The sequence below is a fragment of the Oculina patagonica genome, chromosome 4 (genome assembly GCF_052425735.1).
Source record: "Oculina patagonica isolate OP01 chromosome 4, crgOcupat, whole genome shotgun sequence".
In the NCBI taxonomy this organism is placed as follows: Eukaryota; Metazoa; Cnidaria; class Anthozoa; order Scleractinia; family Oculinidae; genus Oculina; species Oculina patagonica.
The window spans coordinates 11,295,535-11,318,159 of NC_135761.1; the positions used below are offsets into that span (position 1 = coordinate 11,295,535).

At 35.3% G+C, this 22,625-nt stretch overlaps 1 protein-coding gene across 1 annotated transcript; it reads right to left on the reverse strand.

Moving 5' to 3' along the window:
• Positions 1-454: 454 nt before the first annotated feature.
• On the reverse strand, positions 455-19,033 carry LOC144648146 (uncharacterized). Its single transcript, XM_078507777.1, has 2 exons — positions 16,439-19,033; positions 455-584 (listed from the first exon to the last, which is right to left on the reverse strand). Exons 1-2 carry the CDS (start codon positions 19,009-19,011, stop codon positions 455-457), a joined length of 2,703 nt encoding a protein of 900 aa, XP_078363903.1. The 5' UTR covers positions 19,012-19,033.
• Positions 19,034-22,625: the final 3,592 nt, after the last annotated feature.

Below are 22,625 nucleotides of genomic sequence, written 5' to 3' on the forward strand. Positions count from 1 at the left end.
GTCGAAGATAACAATTTCAACAGTAATTTATGGCAACTTGCATTTCTTAAGACCCAGGTTATAAGATCTAACTTGTGTGCTGACACAGGACCTGACACTGGGACATGTAGCAGGGAAAATTTACACCTAGTTTTGTGTTTCAATGACCTTGCTTACACATCCTTGTATGTACAAATTATCATGAGATTTTGTCAAAGCTGCATTATTATAAAGCTCCGCACCGGGTTCGCACCAGGGTCTACTACCACCAAGCCAGAATCGAGCGAACGACTTTTGGAAAGTCTATGGGAGTATGGGAGTACCCCCAGCAAGTGGGGAGGGGGTCTTGGGCACTAAAAATACCCATATAGATTTTTAAAGGGAGTATGCCTAAAGCTGTTACTGAGGAATTTGTAAAAGGTCAACAGATTTGGGGCAGACAAAATTATGAAAAGTTAATTTCAGAAATAAATTGTCATGACACACCTACAATCTGGTTGTAGATTCTCCTGAGCCAGTAGTTCACTTGACTTATACTTGACTTATAATGAGTGCTATGCAATGCAACAGTCATTGTACTGGACTGAAATGGGGTTAATGCAGATCTGAACAACAAATGAATCAGGTAAATTGGCCTTTACAAGTGAACAAACTCATCATATACATGTAGTTTACATGAAAAATATAAACCTTTTCTTGGGCACCAACAATGTTCAGTCGGGGGTATTTTCGTTGTTATATTTAGCATTCATAATAATTTCAAATATAAACAAACATTGAAAAGAGTGTTTCATTGTACACAATACTGTAAATTAAAAGCATTATTTTCCTTCAATGTCTGCATGTATAATTTAGCTTTTTAGACGATCGAAGCTATATAGGGAATATCATTTTTAAGTAAAAAGAAACATGAACATAAAAAGTCTGCAAAAGTTCCTTCCTGTAATAAAAAATATATTTTTAATACCAGCCTCGCGATTCACAATATTTCACGCAAACAGTAGAGTTATAGTTTTGGTAGAAGTTTATGAAGCGACTAGCGTCAGGTTAAGGAAGTAGTGTGTGAATCTAAGTTCAATATAATACAAGAAAGTACAACTTTGGGGTTCCCAGACAATGGGTAAGTTTATTAGCGACTTTACCTTCGAATTCTGCATTTCGTCGCAAACGATTTCGCATTAGTCCTGGATTAACGGCTTTCTTTCCAAGTTGGTAATAAGAGGAGAAGCCAGGTCTCATTTGAAGTTTCTAGGGCTGGAACACGGACCAAAGTGCAAGATTCTGCTGGAAGCTTTCTGAGAAAAACATGTCGGATGATATTGTATTTGCTGAGCAAAGCCAGCGTGCATTTGGCATACACATCCTCTCTTTTTCGTCGATCTCAACCATTCCTTGCATCGCTCCTCGTCTTTAAGAAGATATTTCGAATGGTCATCCGGCTTTATCGGGATTTTAAATGCCAAAAGGTGCAGCAGACCTGGTAGAGACAAACTTGGAACAGCACTTTGCTGCATCTTCGCGCGTCGAAGCTCGCCACATGTGACGTCACAAAATCCATTTCCGACAATTTTCCGAAGCTTTTCCGAACCGTTCCGTTTGTGAAGCGAAGATAAAGGGCTGTCTTTAACATCGAATATCTCAGCGACGTTTTAACCAAATCGTTTAAAACTTTAGATTATGATTATTCACAGTATTTCCTTTCATTTAAAGTCAAAATGAGTCTTAAATAAAATTTCATCAAATTTCGTTGCATTTGACCTTTAATTGAAAACTGCTCTATTGGACTCGTGCATCCAATTGAGGCTCCAATTACAAGTAATTTTTAAGGGGGCTACGTCACGGACAACACATTTTTTTAAAAAAATGGCAAATTTGTCCTCTGTTATTTGTCTTAATTTTCATCAGTCGAAACCATTCTTGATCCATTCTTTTCGCCTTTTTTATTACTTGTTTATTGTTTTTCTATGTTAGAAAACTATTATATATTTTGAGGCCAGTTTCCTTCAATTTGAAAGGAATCAAAAAAGTGACTTAATATACCGCGACATTGCTCCTTTAACTACAAGCTGACCAAGAATCAGTCTGTGTTTCGCTTGTTCATATCGGTTTTCTTAGAAATAATAGCATCCCACTGGAAACCGGCCGGTGCTTGGTTCATACAAGATAACAAAATTTATCTCCTACTAAGTAACGTAAAACTAAATTTAATGCTTAATAATATATTCTCAATGACAGAATTTACTCGTGCGAACGTGCTAATTCACATTCACAAGAAGGAAAGGGTGTCACAACTTGCAGCTGAATTCATGCACAACGACAGCAACCTAAAAGATGACATTCCGTTTGACATATTAATGGAACTAAGAAAAAAATTCTAACCAACGCCATTGCCAACAAGAAGAAAATAGATAACATAATATAGGCTAGTGTGTTTGTCGGTCTCACAAATCTAATTAAGATAGGGGCTGAAAATAGTTTCCAAAAGTTTTCAAAAGGAAGGTTTGACAGTTTAATTTATCGCTCAAATAAGGCAATAGCTATGTTTCTTGCAATTATGAGGCTTTTTCATTTTCTTTTTTACCATTAATTGGTCTTCTTTAACGTACTTTGATGTTTAGCATTGTAGATAATGGAAAAGAATGTAGTCCGGTTGTTAACACACCAAATCTCCTCAAGAACTTCTAAAATAATTTTTAAACTAGAATAAATCAATCTAGTGTCCAGGAGTATCACTATCTGTTAGGTCTTATGTCTTTTGACGTTTATCTTTGTTCAGGTGGAATCTCACACAGAAAATCTGTCGTGATGATAACTCTGCGAGCTATTTCTGGGAAAAATGTGACAACAAGTCAAAAGACGAATGTTTGGCTTTATGCCATTGGACAGATTTAAAACGGAAAAAACTCGTTCTAGCGAACAAATTCGATCATTATTCAAGGAAGGAACTCATTCAGCTTTTAACAGCAAGAAGTAAGTATAGTTGTCTTGTTGTTTTTAAAATCGTTTTGATGCAGCACCTAATTAGAACGTGTTCGATGTCCCGTTTTCTTATATGTTCTAGTTTCTGCTTTCGTTCTTACAACCCAGGCGCTGAGTTCTTGGCAAGGTAAGTTATATACATATCTATTCAAAGTTTTTTTGTATTTTACATTTGCAACTGACAATTTCAAAAAGCCAGGAAAACGCCCCACTCATTACCTGATGCGAACAGGCATTTGGGGAAGTAGAAAGAAAGGCTTTTAAGGAATCTTAAACTCCATGTTAAGGAAATAAAATTTATCTTTATTTGAGTCAGAATCGTTTGAAAAAATTTCCATGTTAAAACAGGGATACACTTAGTTACTGCCTCTCGATATTTTCTAATAAAAATTAAAAAAAATTCATATTCACAATTTTTAATAGCTCAGAAAATAATAACTCTGGTTGATATTTTATCTGCTTTTTAATGTTATTTCATTTGCAGACTTTCATACCACACGAAGAATTATGGACTTCAAGTTTATTTTAGGTGTTATGATGCTGTTGGCACTCCGCCCTATCAGCGTAGAGTCGGGTAAGAGTATTCTTTATTTCTGTTCTCAGTCAACCTAAAACTACGTCACAGGGATTTTGCAATTTTTTTTGGTCTTAACTGTTCTGAAATTAGTGGTAGGCATCAACCTATGAAAAACATAATCTTGCCTTCATTTGCGGATAGAAATCAAGCTACGGCTATAAAAATTGATTTTTTGAAAACGCACGAGAAAACAACTTTAAAAGCCTTAATTATTCAAGTTGGAATCCATTTACATCCGAGCGATCTAGTGTTTCCTGTACAGATATTGTTCCCTGTATATCCAGTGTGCACTGTATTTCTTGTGCTCCCTGTATTTCCGATGTTCCCAGTATATCTAGTGTTCCCAGTATATCTAGTGTTCCCTGTATATCAAGTGTTCCCTGTATATCTAATGTTCCCAGTTTATCTAGTGTTCCCTGAATATCCAGTGTTCCCTGTATATCTAGTGTTCCCTGTATATCAAGGGTTCCCTGTATATCCAATGTTCCCAGTTTATCTAGTGTTCCCTGTATATCTAGTGTTCCCTGTATATCTAGTGTTCCCTGTATATCAAGTGTTCCCTGTATATCCAATGTTCCCAGTTTATCCAGTGTTCCCTGTATTTCTAGTATTCCCTGTATATCTATTGTTCCCTGTGTATCTAGTGTTCCCTGTATATTTAGCGTTCCCTGTTTTTTCAATGTTCCCAGTATATCAAGTGTTCCCTGTATATCCAATGTTCCCTGTATATCTAGTGTTCCCTGTATATCTAGTGTTTCCTGTATATCTAGTGTTCCCTGTATTTCCAATGTTCCCTGTATTTCTTGTGCTCCCTGTATTTCTAATGTTCCCTGTATATCCAGTGTTCCCTGTATATCCAATGTTCCCAGTATATCAAGTGTTCCCTGTATATCCAATGTTCCCAGTATATCTAGTGTTCCCTGTATATCTAGTGTTCCCTGTATATCAAGTGTTCCCTGTATATCCAATGTTCCCAGTTTATCTAGTGTTCCCTGTATATCTAGTGTTCCCTGTATATCTAGTGTTCCCTGTATATCAAGTGTTCCCTGTATATCCAATGTTCCCAGTTTATCTAGTGTTCCCTGTATTTCTAGTATTCCCTGTATATCTAGTGTTCCCTGTATATCTAGTGTTCCCAGTATATCTAGTGTTCCCTGTATATCTAGTGTTCCCTGTATATTTAGTGTTCACTGTTTTTCCAATATCCCAGTATATCAAGTGTTCCCTGTATATCCAATGTTCCCTGTATATCTAGTGTTCCCTGTATATCTAGTGTTCCCTGTATATCCAATGTTCCCAGTATATCTAGTGTTCCCTGTATATCAAGTGTTCCCTTATAACTAGTGTTCCCTGTATATCTTGTGTTCCCTGTATTTCTTGTGCTCCCTGTATTTCCAATGTTCCCTGTATATCCAGTGTTCCCTGTATATCCAATGTTCCCAGTATATCAAGTGTTCCCTGTATATCCAATGTTCCCAGTATATCTAGTGTTCCCTGTATATCTAGTGTTCCCTGTATATCCAGTGTTCCCTGTATATCTAGTGTTCCCTGTATATCCAATGTTCCCAGTATATCTAGTGTTCCCTGTATATCCAGTGTTCCCTGTATATCCAATGTTCCCAGTATATCAAGTGTTCCCTGTATATCCAATGTTCCCAGTATATCAAGTGTTCCCTGTATATTCAGTGTTACCTGAATATCCAGTGTTCCCTGTATATCCAATGTTCCCAGTATATCAAGTGTTCCCTGTATATCCAATGTTCCCAGTATATCTAGTGTTCCCTGTATATCTTGTGTTCCCTGTATATCTAGTGTTACCTGTATATCCAGTGTTCCCTGTATATCCAGTGTTCCCTGTATATCCAGTGTTCCCTGTATATCCAATGTTCCCAGTATATCAAGTGTTCCCTGTATATCTAATGTTCCCAGTATATCTAGTGTTCCCTGTATATCTAGTGTTCCCTGTATATCTAGTGTTCCCTGTATATCCAGTGTTCCCAGTATATCTAGTGTTCCCTGTATATCTAGTGTTCCCTGTATATCTAGTGTTCCCTGTATATCCAGTGTTCCCAGTATATCAAGTGTTTTCTGTATATCCAATGTTCCCTGTATATCCAGTGTTCCCAGTATATCTAGTGTTCCCTGTATATCTAGTGTTCCCTGTACATGTATATCTAGTGTTCCCTGTATATCCAGTGTTCCCAGTATATCTAGTGTTCCCTGTATATCCAATGTTCCCTGTATATCTAGTGTTCCCAGTATATCAAGTGTTCCCTGTATATCCAATGTTCCCAGTATATCTAGTGTTCACAGTATATCAAGTGTTCCCTGTATATCCAATGTTCCCTGTATATCTAGTGTTCCCTGTATATCTAGTGTTCCCTGTATATCTAGTGTTCCCTGTATATCCAGTGTTCCCAGTATATCTAGTGTTCCCTGTATATCTAGTGTTCCCTGTATATCTAGTGTTCCCTGTATATCAAGTGTTCCCTGTATATCCAATGTTCCCAGTTTATCCAGTGTTCCCTGTATTTCTAGTATTCCCTGTATATCTATTGTTCCCTGTGTATCTAGTGTTCCCTGTATATTTAGCGTTCCCTGTTTTTTCAATGTTCCCAGTATATCAAGTGTTCCCTGTATATCCAATGTTCCCTGTATATCTAGTGTTCCCTGTATATCTAGTGTTTCCTGTATATCTAGTGTTCCCTGTATTTCCAATGTTCCCTGTATTTCTTGTGCTCCCTGTATTTCTAATGTTCCCTGTATATCCAGTGTTCCCTGTATATCCAATGTTCCCAGTATATCAAGTGTTCCCTGTATATCCAATGTTCCCAGTATATCTAGTGTTCCCTGTATATCTAGTGTTCCCTGTATATCAAGTGTTCCCTGTATATCCAATGTTCCCAGTTTATCTAGTGTTCCCTGTATATCTAGTGTTCCCTGTATATCTAGTGTTCCCTGTATATCAAGTGTTCCCTGTATATCCAATGTTCCCAGTTTATCTAGTGTTCCCTGTATTTCTAGTATTCCCTGTATATCTAGTGTTCCCTGTATATCTAGTGTTCCCAGTATATCTAGTGTTCCCTGTATATCTAGTGTTCCCTGTATATTTAGTGTTCACTGTTTTTCCAATATCCCAGTATATCAAGTGTTCCCTGTATATCCAATGTTCCCTGTATATCTAGTGTTCCCTGTATATCTAGTGTTCCCTGTATATCCAATGTTCCCAGTATATCTAGTGTTCCCTGTATATCAAGTGTTCCCTTATAACTAGTGTTCCCTGTATATCTTGTGTTCCCTGTATTTCTTGTGCTCCCTGTATTTCCAATGTTCCCTGTATATCCAGTGTTCCCTGTATATCCAATGTTCCCAGTATATCAAGTGTTCCCTGTATATCCAATGTTCCCAGTATATCTAGTGTTCCCTGTATATCTAGTGTTCCCTGTATATCCAGTGTTCCCTGTATATCTAGTGTTCCCTGTATATCCAATGTTCCCAGTATATCTAGTGTTCCCTGTATATCCAGTGTTCCCTGTATATCCAATGTTCCCAGTATATCAAGTGTTCCCTGTATATCCAATGTTCCCAGTATATCAAGTGTTCCCTGTATATTTAGTGTTACCTGAATATCCAGTGTTCCCTGTATATCCAATGTTCCCAGTATATCAAGTGTTCCCTGTATATCCAATGTTCCCAGTATATCTAGTGTTCCCTGTATATCTTGTGTTCCCTGTATATCTAGTGTTACCTGTATATCCAGTGTTCCCTGTATATCCAGTGTTCCCTGTATATCCAGTGTTCCCTGTATATCCAATGTTCCCAGTATATCAAGTGTTCCCTGTATATCTAATGTTCCCAGTATATCTAGTGTTCCCTGTATATCTAGTGTTCCCTGTATATCTAGTGTTCCCTGTATATCCAGTGTTCCCAGTATATCTAGTGTTCCCTGTATATCTAGTGTTCCCTGTATATCTAGTGTTCCCTGTATATCCAGTGTTCCCAGTATATCAAGTGTTTTCTGTATATCCAATGTTCCCTGTATATCCAGTGTTCCCAGTATATCTAGTGTTCCCTGTATATCTAGTGTTCCCTGTACATGTATAGCTAGTGTTCCCTGTATATCCAGTGTTCCCAGTATATCTAGTGTTCCCTGTATATCCAATGTTCCCTGTATATCTAGTGTTCCCAGTATATCAAGTGTTCCCTGTATATCCAATGTTCCCAGTATATCTAGTGTTCACAGTATATCAAGTGTTCCCTGTATATCCAATGTTCCCTGTATATCTAGTGTTCCCTGTATATCTAGTGTTCCCTGTATATCCAATGTTCCCAGTATATCAAGTGTTCCCTGTATATCCAATGTTCACAGTATATCTAGTGTTCCCTGTATATCTAGTGTTCCCTGTATATCTAGTGTTCCCTGTATATCCAGTGTTTCCTGTATATCCAATGTTCCCAGTATATCAAGTGTTCCCTGTATATCCAATGTTCCCTGTATATCCAATGTTCCCTGTATATCTAGTGTTCCCTGTATATCTAATGTTCCCTGTATTTCTAATGTTCCCTGTATTTCTTGTGCTCCCTGTATTTCCAATGTTCCCTGTATATCTAGTGTTCCCTGTATATTTAGCGTTCCCTGTTTTTTCAATGTTCCCAGTTTATCCAGTGTTCCCTGTATTTCTAGTATTCCCTGTATATCTATTGTTTCCTGTATATCTAGTGTTCCCTGTATATTTAGCGTTCCCTGTTTTTCCAATGTTCCCAGTATATCAAGTGTTCCCTGTATATCAAATGTTCCCTGTATATCTAGTGTTCCCTGTATATCTAGTGTTCCCTGTATATCTAGTGTTCCCTGTATTTCCAATGTTCCCTGTATTTCTTGTGCTCCCTGTATTTCTAATGTTCCCAGTATATCAAGTGTTCGCTGTATATCCAATGTTCTCAGTATATCAAGTGTTCCCTGTATATCCAGTGTTCCCTGTATATCTAGTGTTCCCTGTATATCTAGTGTTCCCTGTACATCTAGTGTTCATTGTATTTCCAATGTTCCCAGTATATCTAGTGTTCCCTGTATATCTAATGTTCCCAGTATATCTAGTGTTCCCTGTATATCCAGTGTTCCCTGTATATCCAATGTTCCCTGTATATCTAGTGTTCCCTGTATATCAAGTGTTCCCTGTATATCCAGTGTTCCCAGTATTTCTTGTGCTCCCTGTATATCCAATGTTCCCTGTATATCCAGTGTTCCCAGTATATCAAGTGTTCCCTGTATATCCAGTGTTCCCTGTATATCCAGTGTTCCCTGTATATCCAATGTTCCCAGTATATCAAGTGTTCCCTGTATATCCAATGTTCCCAGTATATCAAGTGTTCCCTGTATATCCAGTGTTCCCTGTATATCCAGTGTTCCCTGTATATCCAATGTTCCCAGTATATCAAGTGTTCCCTGTATATCCAATGTTCCCAGTATATCTAGTGTTCCCTGTATATCTAGTGTTCCCTGTATATCTAGTGTTCCCTGTATATCCAGTGTTCCCTGTATATCCAATGTTCCCTGTATATCTAGTGTTCCCTGTATATCCAGTGTTCCCAGTATATCAAGTGTTCCCTGTATATCTAGTGTTCCCTGTATATCCGGTGTTCCCAGTATATCAAGTGTTCCCTGTATATCCAATGTTCCCAGTATATCTAGTGTTCCCTGTATATCTAGTGTTTACTGTATATCTAGTGTTCCCTGTATATCCAGTGTTCCCTGTATATCCAATGTTCCCTGTATATCTAGTGTTCCCTGTATATCCAGTGTTCACTGTATATCCAATGGTTCCTGTATTTCTTGTGCTTCCTGTATATCCAATGTCCCCTGTATATCTAGTGTTCCCTGTATATTCAGTGTTCCCTGTATATCCAATGTTCCCTGTATATCTAGTGTTCCCAGTTTATCTAGTGTTCCCTGTATATCAAGTGTTCCCTGTATATCATATGTTCCCAGTATATCAAGTGTTCCCTGTATATCCAATGTTCCCAGTATATCTAGTGTTCCCTGTATATCTAGTGTTCCCTGTATATCTAGTGTTCCCTGTATATCCAGTGTTCCCTGAATATCCAATGTTCCCTGTATATCTAGTGTTCCCTGTATATCCAGTGTTCACTGTATATCCAATGGTCCCTGTATTTCTTGTGCTTCCTGTGTATCCAATATCCCCTGTATATCTAGTGTTCCCTGTATATTTAGTGTTCCCTGTATATCCAATGTTCCCTGTATATCTAGTGTTCCCTGTATATCTAGTATTCCCTGTATATCTAGTGTTCCCTGTATTTCCAATGTTCCCAGTATATCAAGTGTTCCCTTATAACTAGTGTTCCCTTATAACTAGTGTTCCCTGTATATCTAGTGTTCCCTGTATATCTAGTGCTCCCTGTATTTCCAATGTTCCCTGTATTTCTTGTGCTCCCTGAATTGCAATGTTCCCTGTATATCCAATGTTCCCAGTATATCAAGTGTTCCCTGTATATCCAATGTTCCCAGTATATCTAGTGTTCCCTGTATATCTAGTGTTCCCTGTATATCTAGTGTTCCCTGTATATCCAGTGTTCCCTGTATATCCAATGTTCCCTGTATATCTAGTGTTCCCTGTATATCCAGTGTTCACTGTATATCCAATGGTCCCTGTATTTCTTGTGCTTCCTGTATATCCAATGTTCCCTGTATATCTAGTGTTCCCTGTATATCCAGTGTTCCCTGTATATCCAATGTTCCCTGTATATCTAGTGTTCCCTGTATATCTAGTGCTCCCTGTATTTCCAATGTTCCCTGTATTTCTTGTGCTCCCTGTATGTCTAATGTTCCCTGTATATCCAGTGTTCCCTGTATATCTAGTGTTCCCTGTATATCAAGTGTTCCCTGTATATCCAATGTTCCCAGTTTATCTAGTGTTCCCTGTATATCTAGTGTTCCCTGTATATCTAGTGTTCCCTGTATATCTAGTGTTCCCTGTATATCAAGTGTTCCCTGTATATCCAATGTTCCCAGTTTATCTAGTGTTCCCTGTATTTCTAGTATTCCCTGCATTTCTAGTGTTCCCTGTATTTCCAATGTTCCCAGTATATCAAGTGTTCCCTTATAACTAGTGTTCCCTGTATATCTTGTGTTCCCTGTATATCTAGTGCTCCCTGTATTCCCAATGTTTCCTGTATTTCTTGTGCTCCCTGTATTTCTAATGTTCCCTGTATATCCAGTGTTCCCTGTATATCCAATGTTCCCAGTATATCAAGTGTTCCCTGTATATCCAATGTTCCCAGTATATCTAGTGTTCCCTGTATATCTAGTGTTCCCTGTATATCTAGTGTTCCCTGTATATCCAGTGTTCCCTGTATATCCAATGTTCCCTGTATATCTAGTGTTCCCTGTATATCCAGTGTTCACTGTATATCCAATGGTCCCTGTATTTCTTGTGCTTCCTGTATATCCAATGTTCCCTGTATATCTAGTGTTCCCTGTATATCCAGTGTTCCCTGTATATCCAATGTTCCCAGTATATCTAGTGTTCCCTGTATATCCAGTGTTCCCTGTATATCCAATGTTCCCTGTATATCTAGTGTTCCCTGTATATCAAGTGTTCCCTGTATATCCAGTGTTCCCAGTATTTCTTGTGCTCCCTGTATATCCAATGTTCCCTGTATATCCAGTGTTCCCAGTATATCAAGTGTTCCCTGTATATCCAGTGTTCCCTGTATATCCAGTGTTCCCTGTATATCCAATGTTCCCAGTATATCAAGTGTTCCCTGTATATCCAATGTTCCCAGTATATCAAGTGTTCCCTGTATATCCAGTGTTCCCTGTATATCCAGTGTTCCCTGTATATCCAATGTTCCCAGTATATCAAGTGTTCCCTGTATATCCAATGTTCCCAGTATATCTAGTGTTCCCTGTATATCTAGTGTTCCCTGTATATCTAGTGTTCCCTGTATATCCAGTGTTCCCTGTATATCCAATGTTCCCTGTATATCTAGTGTTCCCTGTATATCCAGTGTTCCCAGTATATCAAGTGTTCCCTGTATATCTAGTGTTCCCTGTATATCCGGTGTTCCCAGTATATCAAGTGTTCCCTGTATATCCAATGTTCCCAGTATATCTAGTGTTCCCTGTATATCTAGTGTTTACTGTATATCTAGTGTTCCCTGTATATCCAGTGTTCCCTGTATATCCAATGTTCCCTGTATATCTAGTGTTCCCTGTATATCCAGTGTTCACTGTATATCCAATGGTTCCTGTATTTCTTGTGCTTCCTGTATATCCAATGTCCCCTGTATATCTAGTGTTCCCTGTATATTCAGTGTTCCCTGTATATCCAATGTTCCCTGTATATCTAGTGTTCCCAGTTTATCTAGTGTTCCCTGTATATCAAGTGTTCCCTGTATATCATATGTTCCCAGTATATCAAGTGTTCCCTGTATATCCAATGTTCCCAGTATATCTAGTGTTCCCTGTATATCTAGTGTTCCCTGTATATCTAGTGTTCCCTGTATATCCAGTGTTCCCTGAATATCCAATGTTCCCTGTATATCTAGTGTTCCCTGTATATCCAGTGTTCACTGTATATCCAATGGTCCCTGTATTTCTTGTGCTTCCTGTGTATCCAATATCCCCTGTATATCTAGTGTTCCCTGTATATTTAGTGTTCCCTGTATATCCAATGTTCCCTGTATATCTAGTGTTCCCTGTATATCTAGTATTCCCTGTATATCTAGTGTTCCCTGTATTTCCAATGTTCCCAGTATATCAAGTGTTCCCTTATAACTAGTGTTCCCTTATAACTAGTGTTCCCTGTATATCTAGTGTTCCCTGTATATCTAGTGCTCCCTGTATTTCCAATGTTCCCTGTATTTCTTGTGCTCCCTGAATTGCAATGTTCCCTGTATATCCAATGTTCCCAGTATATCAAGTGTTCCCTGTATATCCAATGTTCCCAGTATATCTAGTGTTCCCTGTATATCTAGTGTTCCCTGTATATCTAGTGTTCCCTGTATATCCAGTGTTCCCTGTATATCCAATGTTCCCTGTATATCTAGTGTTCCCTGTATATCCAGTGTTCACTGTATATCCAATGGTCCCTGTATTTCTTGTGCTTCCTGTATATCCAATGTTCCCTGTATATCTAGTGTTCCCTGTATATCCAGTGTTCCCTGTATATCCAATGTTCCCTGTATATCTAGTGTTCCCTGTATATCTAGTGCTCCCTGTATTTCCAATGTTCCCTGTATTTCTTGTGCTCCCTGTATGTCTAATGTTCCCTGTATATCCAGTGTTCCCTGTATATCTAGTGTTCCCTGTATATCAAGTGTTCCCTGTATATCCAATGTTCCCAGTTTATCTAGTGTTCCCTGTATATCTAGTGTTCCCTGTATATCTAGTGTTCCCTGTATATCTAGTGTTCCCTGTATATCAAGTGTTCCCTGTATATCCAATGTTCCCAGTTTATCTAGTGTTCCCTGTATTTCTAGTATTCCCTGCATTTCTAGTGTTCCCTGTATTTCCAATGTTCCCAGTATATCAAGTGTTCCCTTATAACTAGTGTTCCCTGTATATCTTGTGTTCCCTGTATATCTAGTGCTCCCTGTATTCCCAATGTTTCCTGTATTTCTTGTGCTCCCTGTATTTCTAATGTTCCCTGTATATCCAGTGTTCCCTGTATATCCAATGTTCCCAGTATATCAAGTGTTCCCTGTATATCCAATGTTCCCAGTATATCTAGTGTTCCCTGTATATCTAGTGTTCCCTGTATATCTAGTGTTCCCTGTATATCCAGTGTTCCCTGTATATCCAATGTTCCCTGTATATCTAGTGTTCCCTGTATATCCAGTGTTCACTGTATATCCAATGGTCCCTGTATTTCTTGTGCTTCCTGTATATCCAATGTTCCCTGTATATCTAGTGTTCCCTGTATATCCAGTGTTCCCTGTATATCCAATGTTCCCAGTATATCTAGTGTTCCCTGTATATCCAGTGTTCCCTGTATATCCAGTGTTCCCTGTATATCCAGTGTTCCCTGTATATCAAGTGTTCTCTGTATATCCAATGTTCCCTGTATATCTAGTGTTCCCTGTATATCCAGTGTTCACCCTATATCCAATGTTCTTTGTACAACTAGTGTTCCCTGTATATCCAGTTTTCCCTGTATATCCAATGTTACCATCATATCCAGTGTTTCCTGTATATCCAATGTTTCCTGTATATCTAGTGTTCCCTGTATATCAAGTGTTCCCTGTATATCAAGTGTTCCCTGTATATCCAATGTTGCCTGTTTATCTAGTGTTTTCTGTATATCTAGCTGGTTTTCCCTGTATATCCACTGTTTACCGTATATCCAATGTTCCCTGTATTTCTTGTTCTTCCTGTATGTCCACTGTTCACTGTATATCCAATGTTCCCTGTATTTCTTTTGCTTCCTGAATATCCAATGTTTCCTGTATATCTAGTGTTCCCTGTATATCCGGTGTTACCTGTATATCCAGTGTTTCCTGTATATCCAATGTTCCCAGTATATCTAGTGTTTCCTGTATATCCAGTGTTACCTGTATATCTAGTGTTCCCTGTATATCCACTGTTCATTGTATATCCAATGTTCCCTGTATTTCTTGTGCTTCCTGTATATCCAATGTTCCCAGTATATCCAGTGTTCCCTGTATATCTAGTGTTCCCTGTATATCTAGTGTTCCCTGTATATCTAGTGTTCCCTGTATATCCACTGTTCACTGTATATCCAATGTTACCTGTATTTCTTGTGCTTCCTGTATATCCAATGTTCCCTGTATATCTAGTGTTCCCTGTATACCCGGTGTTACCTGTATATCCAGTGTTCCCTGTATATCCAATGTTCCCAGTATATCTAGTGTTTCCTGTATATCCAGTGTTACCTGTATATCCAATGTTCCCAGTATATCTAGTGTTTCCTGTATATCCAGTGTTACCTGTATATCCAGTGTTCCCTGTATATCCAATGTTCCCAGTATGTTTAGTGTTGCCTCTAATTATTCTGTTTTCTCTGCATACCCGGTGCTGCATAATAATATATTATTATTTTTGTCTGTTTTACCTGGGTGTTTGTCATTTTTCCTTGTATTTATAGACTTTTTACCTTGTAAATCCAGTCAATCCAGTGCTCTCTGCATGCATAGTAGACACAGTAGTATAGGAGTTGGGGGTACGAGATCATAAAAATTTTTATTATCTCTTACATCCCCAACTCCTATACTACTCACAGCACTGGATTCAAAAATAGAATCAAAAATAGAATCAAAAAATAGAATCAAACATGGAATCAAAAATGAAATCAAAAATGAAATCAAATATTGGAATCAAAACTGAAATTCAAGCCATGGAAAATCAAAACTGAAATTCAAACCCTAGAAAAACAAGCCTGTAAAACCAAGCCTGAAAAAAACAACCCTAACTCAACCCTAGGTTCAAAATAAAAAAATCTTCTTATACTCTTTTTCAAAATTTTGGATACAGTGCGTTTAAACAAGCCTTGATATCATAACTGAAATATCAATCTGGAAAACCAAGCGAAGCCGAGTTTTATGATGTTTTTTGAAATTTATTTCAAAATCTCTTATACTCTTTTTAAAATCTTGCATCTTAGTGCTTTTAAAATGAACGTCTTATATTACATTTTCAATATAATATTTTTGTATTTTTATCAGATTTTTTAACATGTTTTTATGAAGGATCATATTTGATATAATACCGAGATCAGTACAAATGTTAGCTAATTTATCTGATTGTTCCTTTTCACTTAATTGTAAGAAATGTGTATTGTCCTTAATGCAATGTTTTTCTATAATATTCATCATATCAACAAATTTTTTTTTGATGTAATTTGATGTCATTATAATATTTATTATACATTATTTTTTATATCATTTATAAAGTGCGTTTAATCTGATTTTTTGTTGTAAATGATGCTGTTATTAATATGCCCGTAAGCATAACTTGTTAAGCCATCATCAAGTATATACCGTTTATCATCAAAACAGCTCAGTGATATTTTATTAATCTCATAGCTTCCAAGTTGATGGCCTTGACTTCTGATGGTTTTCATAGTATGATGCATCTGTGTTTTATTGAATAAGGTCTCTTTGTAGTTTTCATGTGTGATATCTTTTTTGATAACGGATTTCTTGATTCCTTTGGCTGTCTTTCCTACTTGTAGATTGTCTTTAATATAAGAATACATTTTTGATCGCAGACCGATGAATTCTAAAATAGGAATAAAAGAAGCTTCATCTTTGAATTTACCAATGACTTTCTTGTTTGTTTTATCAAAGAATGGTGATTTTTCAGGGTAGTCACTGTTATCGAATTTCTCTTTATCATCAAAAAAGTCTTTATATACATCTTCAGCCTGAATTTCATAAGTTAAACTGTCTGTATCTGTGAATAGCAGTTTGGCTTTGTTTGCATACTTCTTTTTTATGTAGTTATAATGGAAATCATACATTAGTGTTTTGCTTAAATCTAATATAGCCATTCCTACATATGAAGGTCGATTGAGGGTTAATGTTTCTTTGATTTTATGGACAGCTACTAAGTTTTCATTAAATATTTTGCTACTGACATATGTTGGTTTTGAAGCTAACTTTAATAATTTATTTTTATTAGTCACTAACCTAACGTCGACTCGCTTCCTCAAATTCTCCATGGTTTTGCCGTATACTGAATTATTCATCAATTTAAAAAAGTCTTTTTCAAAAGCGTTTTTAGAATTTTTACGTTTTTCGGTATTAAAATCGATGTATTGTTTTAACCATGGAGATTGATTGAATTCAAGCACTCTGTACACTTTTTTTAGCTTTAATCCAAGATTTAAGTACAATCTAAGGTTTCTATAATGTAGTACATACTTTTCTCTGTTGTTTAAAGTTGGAATCAACTTATGAACTAATCCTGTTGATATATTGTATTTAGTTGCTATGTTTTTACAATAATTTGATAACATGTCATTAGTTACTTTAACTTTTTCTGCTCCCAATGGGTAGTCGTTATGAATGTCATGCAATTCTTTTGGATACTCTAAATCTGCTTCTATTATTAATCCCTTTTTACTATTATCATTATACTGAGCTAAGTTGATCTTATCAATCTCTTTCTGTTTTAACCATTTGAATCCACCTGTTGGTAAATATTGACTCATTGCCCAGCCATACAAGTTGTTCGCATCGAGGTACATGATATACTTAGAAGGAGCTTTTTTATCATAATCCTTCATATATTTATTGTTTGCTTTACTATATCGATTTGCTATATAACTAATACCTCCTCTCATTCCTTTTTCTATGAATTGGTACATATTTACATCAGTCATTAGCTCTAATTTTATATCAGTCATTTTAAGCATAGCATCCCACGATAAACTCGGACTTGTAAAGTAATGACATGGATCAAGTTTATAAAATTCTAAGCATGTTTTTCTAAAGCTTTCAAACACATCAGCAAGCAATAGGACATCTGATTTTAGATATAAATCATGGTATTCACCCATATTCTTGATCTTAAACGTTTTCCACACATTTTTAGCATGCTTATAGTCATCATCTGATATATGCTCATCATTTAATATACTGTAAAAGTCTTCTTTTTTGGGTAGTTTTTCATTAAATTTGTCAAAGCTATCCATATAGTCATAAGGATATATTCCTTTTCTTGACATTAGATTGAGTTGCTTACTCTTGAATATTTCAGAAGTATATTTTAGTGATTCCTTAGGTAGATTACTAACCAGCTTCTCAAGACTAGAACTCATGAATTGGAAGCTATCGAGGAAGGTTAAATGAGTACCAAGCATAAAGGCCATGTATTTTTCCATATTGTTGGGTATAGCATTGATATTCATCTCTTTGATCTCTCCTTTTTTATTTTTGTATGTATGGTTCTTAACAATAGCTCCGATCTCTTGCATTATAAAGTGACTGTCATATCCCCTTAGATTATGAAAAATGACTGGTATTTTAATTTTATCGGGCTCTATTCTTAATTTAAGATTGCATTCTTGATGAGCTGATCCTCGATATTTACCAGTTATATGGCAATGGTCTCTAACTCGTATATCTTCGTCAGTATATTGTTTGTCACAAATATGGCATCCGTTTGCTTTTTGAAATGCATCTTCATCATCTTGAGTCATTTTTAGTGGTTTTTTGAAGAATTTTCGCATAGTCGTTTTGCAATATTTAACTTCATCTAGCATAGCTTCCATGAATTTGTAAACAGCCTTTTTACCTCGGTATATCTGAACAGGCTTTGAATATTTATCATTATAGCAACAAACAACCTTATAACCATATCCACAATCTTTGTGTTTTTGATAGGCTTCAGTATATGATTTATCATTATTTTGCTTACAGCCGGATATCTTTTCTGTTATAGCTTCAAAATCAGCATAAATGACAAATTGCACTTGTTGCTGTTTATGGAAGTTGTTGAATTTTAGTATGTTGTTATCCTTATCAGGCATTTTTACTGCTTGTACTCCATTTATTTGAATACAATTATCTTTGTGATTATTTAATACTTTTTCAGAACTGAAGCATTGTAAACAGTGCATACAGAAGTGCTTCCTCTCTTTGTGTTTAGTTTGGTTATACATGAATTTATTGAAATCCTTTATTAGAACATAATGCTTGTTTTCATTTTCAGTTATCAATAATAAATTCATCTGATTGTTATACTTTTCTTTTGATATATAGATGGGATATGGTTGTTTGTTTTCATAACCGAAAACATTAATATTAATCTCATTTTGCTTCTCAATTTTATTGTACTGCTTTATTGCTACTGGGAATTGAACTCCATCATAATTTAGATTCTCAATGTATGATTTATCAATTTTTTTAATACGTTGAGGATATTTTTCTTGAGGATTTATGTGTCTGATATGACACCATCTAAGGCATTCATTATCTTCATTTTTCATATTTATTAATCCTTTTGAACTATTTCTGAGTTCTTGAGGTAGTTTGATATAAGAGGATGCCTTTATTGGTTCATATTTTACTATATTAATATAATGACCATCAACAGATTGTAATACCCATCCTGAGCCTTCTGATATCCATTGAGCTACGAAATTTAATATCTGTTGTTTAGATGCTTGTAGTGATTCTGCGATCTCTAGATTATTGATGATTGTTTGTGGTTTGCAATTAAAATAAGCTGTTTTATATATTACACTATCGCCAGTCATCTTTGAAAATGTCACCTTAAGAGTTTCAGCAAATTTGAGTCCTTTCATTTCTGATAGCTCTTTTATGATGTGATTTTCTACAGCTTTTCTTGTGTTTTGAAGCTGTAATAACGGGTCTTTATTATTTTTTATACCAATTTCAAAAGACTTTGTGTAGCCTTTCATAGCTTTAGCAACTTCCTCTATCTTAGTCCTTGGTAATGGTAGTGGGGCTGTTTTTATAGTCCTTAGCATGGGTGTAGGCTTGTAATCATCCCTAAATTCAGGAGGTGGTTGAATGATATTTTCCTCATAATCTTGAATCATTTGTTTAACGTTTCGTCTTGGAGTAGGCTTCGGAGGCCGTGGTTTGTATATCCTTGGTTGGTTTTCTTTTAGTGAGATTATTATTTTTATAAGCTGATCTTTACTTAAATTTTGAAGATCATCTTGGTTCATAAGTTCTGTATTAATATTGGTTAAGATATTTTTTTGGGTCATTTTGATTTATTATATATTAAAACTATTTCTTTAAGTCAAAATTAAAAAAAATATTTTGGCTTAAAGATTTGACACATATTAAAATTAAAATGGAAAAAATGGCTGATGTTATAATAACTATAAATAATGAAAAGTTTCAAATTCATCCTATATATGATTTATATTGTGCAAGTAGAGATGGTAAAATTGCTCATATATTTAAAAGAGATATCAGTTGTGGTAAAAAATCTCACAATGGATATATGGCATGTAGTGTTCGAAAATATGGTCAATCAGGTCAAAAGTCTTACCAAGTACATCGCTTTATTTATGAGTGTTTCAACGGTGTTATCGCTAATGATAAAGTCATTGATCATATCAATAATATCAAATCTGATAACCGTTTATGCAATCTACAACTATTAACACATCAAGAAAATTGTAAAAAATCAGCAAAAGATCGTGATTATGGATTTGTAAAAAACAATTATAAAAACAAAAAATGTGTTAAAGCTATTAATTGCATTACAAATGAAGTTTTATATTTTAATAGTATGTATGCTACTCAACAGAATCTCGGTATTAATGCTGGTATTGTAAAGATGGTTTGCGAAGGCTTAAACCATTGTAAATCAGGCATTACTAAAGATAATATTCAGTATAAATTTGAATATGTTAATAAAGATGATATGCCTGAAAACATTATCAAGTCTTTGAACGAACGCCCAAGTAAATATACATCAATTGAGGAAAAGAGAGAAGCTAATAAAGAACAGGCAAAAAGCTGGCTACAAAGAATCTATATATGTCCACGATGTGAAAAGCAAATGAGGAACAGTACTAAATATATTCATAACAAAAAATGCATATAAGATAACCAGAAACAGAATTCATTTTTGGTTACCAAATGGTAACAATAAACAGCATATGTGAAAAATATATACTGTGGATTTTTTACAGTATACATTACATAATATCTGCTTATATCATTTTATAGTGCGTTTAAGTGATAGATATAAACAGATAATTATTTTCTTTATTAATATATATAGAATGTGTTATATAACATTAAATATCAAACACCTACTAGAAGCTGATAAAAGCTCGAATGATATAGCCTTCATTAATAAAATGTATTGTATTCAGAGCATCCTTGACGCTAATATTAGTATTATTAAAATGCTATCTTCAGACCTTAACAGCAGATCTGAAATATCAAATGAAGACAAAAATCATGTACGTTTAGAGTGTATACCTAAAAACCAGAAACGACGACGGGGGAGACCTCGTAAAGATCAACATTAAATAAATAATTATTCAGTTTACGGTTTTAGCCATAAGTTATAAATGATTAATGACTAAACCATTGACCGAAAAAACCTGCTGACGCGTCAGCAGGTATTTTAATCTGGTGTGATTTCTATTGACCAATCATATTTCAACAAATTTTACTCAAAAAGTTTACACAAAAGTTTACACAAAAGTTTACACAAAAGTTTACTCAAAAGTTTACTCAAAAAGTTTATTCTGAAATTTACTGCCAAACACAGCTGTGCCGTGAAGTTATGTGTGTTATATATATAATGGTTTGTAATTCTGAAATCCACGATGAATTAAAAAATTTAAAAGAACCTATATGCCCTTTCTGTGATCAACTATTGATAAAAGGTATCAAGGATGCTGAGCAATGCTGTAGTAAGCAGGATATAGAAAATATAAATGGTATGGATGTCTGTCTAAATTGCGGTTTGGTTAATAGTTATGATTATGTCAGTGAGTACATTGATTTTTATGAAAATATGCATAGAATACGGCGAGAATCGGTATATCATCGGAAGTATCACGTTGAGAATGTTTTAAACGATTTATGTATTAAAAATAGGGTACAATTGACTAGTGATCAAAGGAATCGAATTTATAAAGTGTTTGATATTATCGAATCCGGCGCTATTCCTGTTGTAAACAAAGGTAGAAAAAGACTTATATCAACCAAATTCATAATTAAACAGCTTTTTTTGATGATGAATCTACCTTGTGAATTTATCAAAATTAGCAAAAGCAAGAAAACGTTAGCCTATTATCGATTGTATTGGAATGAGATTTTGTCATTAAATTTTGGCAAAATAAATCGGATCATCCAATAAATTTCTTATCATATTTTCGTAGGTACTTGTCGATTATCGGACAGGTATCCGTCACATAATCGTCAATGTTTTTCATTGAAATTATGACGCTAGACGGATTGTAATCACCGCATCTCATCGTGTTTTTAATTGAGTTGAGTAAATGCTGGTAGCTCTGATATGCATATGTACTATTTTGAATTTTTAAATCGAGATTTTGATGATGCATCCAGCCTTGTATTAAAAGCGCTATTGTACTAATTGCAACCAAACTAATACCTCCTGTAGCAATACTTGATGCAAGGGAGCCGGATGCAAAGAGAATAGACAATGAATTCCCTAATAATTTCCATTTTTTGAAACGTTTAACAGCCTGCTTATAAGCCCAACATTTTCGATGATATGTTTGATAATAAGCTTTCAATTCTATAATTTGTTCTTCAGTCAGTTCGCTTGATATATGGTTCCATGTAAATATGCATTTTCGATGTTTAGTCATATATATTAGTTATATATGATTTTTTTGTTTTATCATTTTGTCATTTTAGCATTGCGCTTGTTCTTTATTGTGTAATACAGCTTCCTTATGTTTTGAATTAATCTCTCAATAGAATCAATAATATTGCTAACCAATTTCACTGTTTTCATATAATTTAATTAGATAAAATCGTTGGAGTTAGATAATTTATTCGAAGAATACAGCCTTTGTTTTATCTAAATATTGGATTTTATGATACTCTCTACCGTTTATCGGATATGCAGTTTTACTAAAAGCGATTCTTTGTACATAGTAATCTGAACTGATTTTAATGTTGGATGCATTGATATTAAACCCAGACAATGTTTGATCAATACTCATAGCATTATTGCAAACAGCGATTCTAAATTGATTTCCTATTTTAGTATACCAGAGATTCAAATATTTATCAAAATATGTTCCTCTTATTTGCTCTTTATATGAATCTAGATCATAATCGATGAATAGCTTATTATGCTCAACTTTAACCCACGGAAAACTAAAACTATCACCCTCGATAAATTCAATTTTAATCCTTTTATTATCACTGGGCTTATAGTCATATTTAAATGCCATATATATAGTCCAGTCATTGGATTCAGTGATATTTTCATTTAAATTAATTTCGAAACCACTCATAAAGCCGTTTTTTGGATTAAAATCTTCTAACAATTTTGTGGGATTAAAGACAAGACCATTATTTAATCCCTGAATTACCGCTCCGTTTGCATCTGACATGATGAATTCAG

Excerpts from the sequence above, each read along its gene's own strand:
- LOC144648146 (XM_078507777.1), bottom strand. The coding sequence starts at position 19,011 with ATGCTAAGGACTATAAAAACAGCCCCACTACCATTACCAAGGACTAAG. Across the intron at positions 585-16,438 it reads ACTTTAAACAACAGAGAAAA|ATCTGCATTAACCCCATTTC; the intron begins GTATGTACTACA and ends TTTGTTGTTCAG.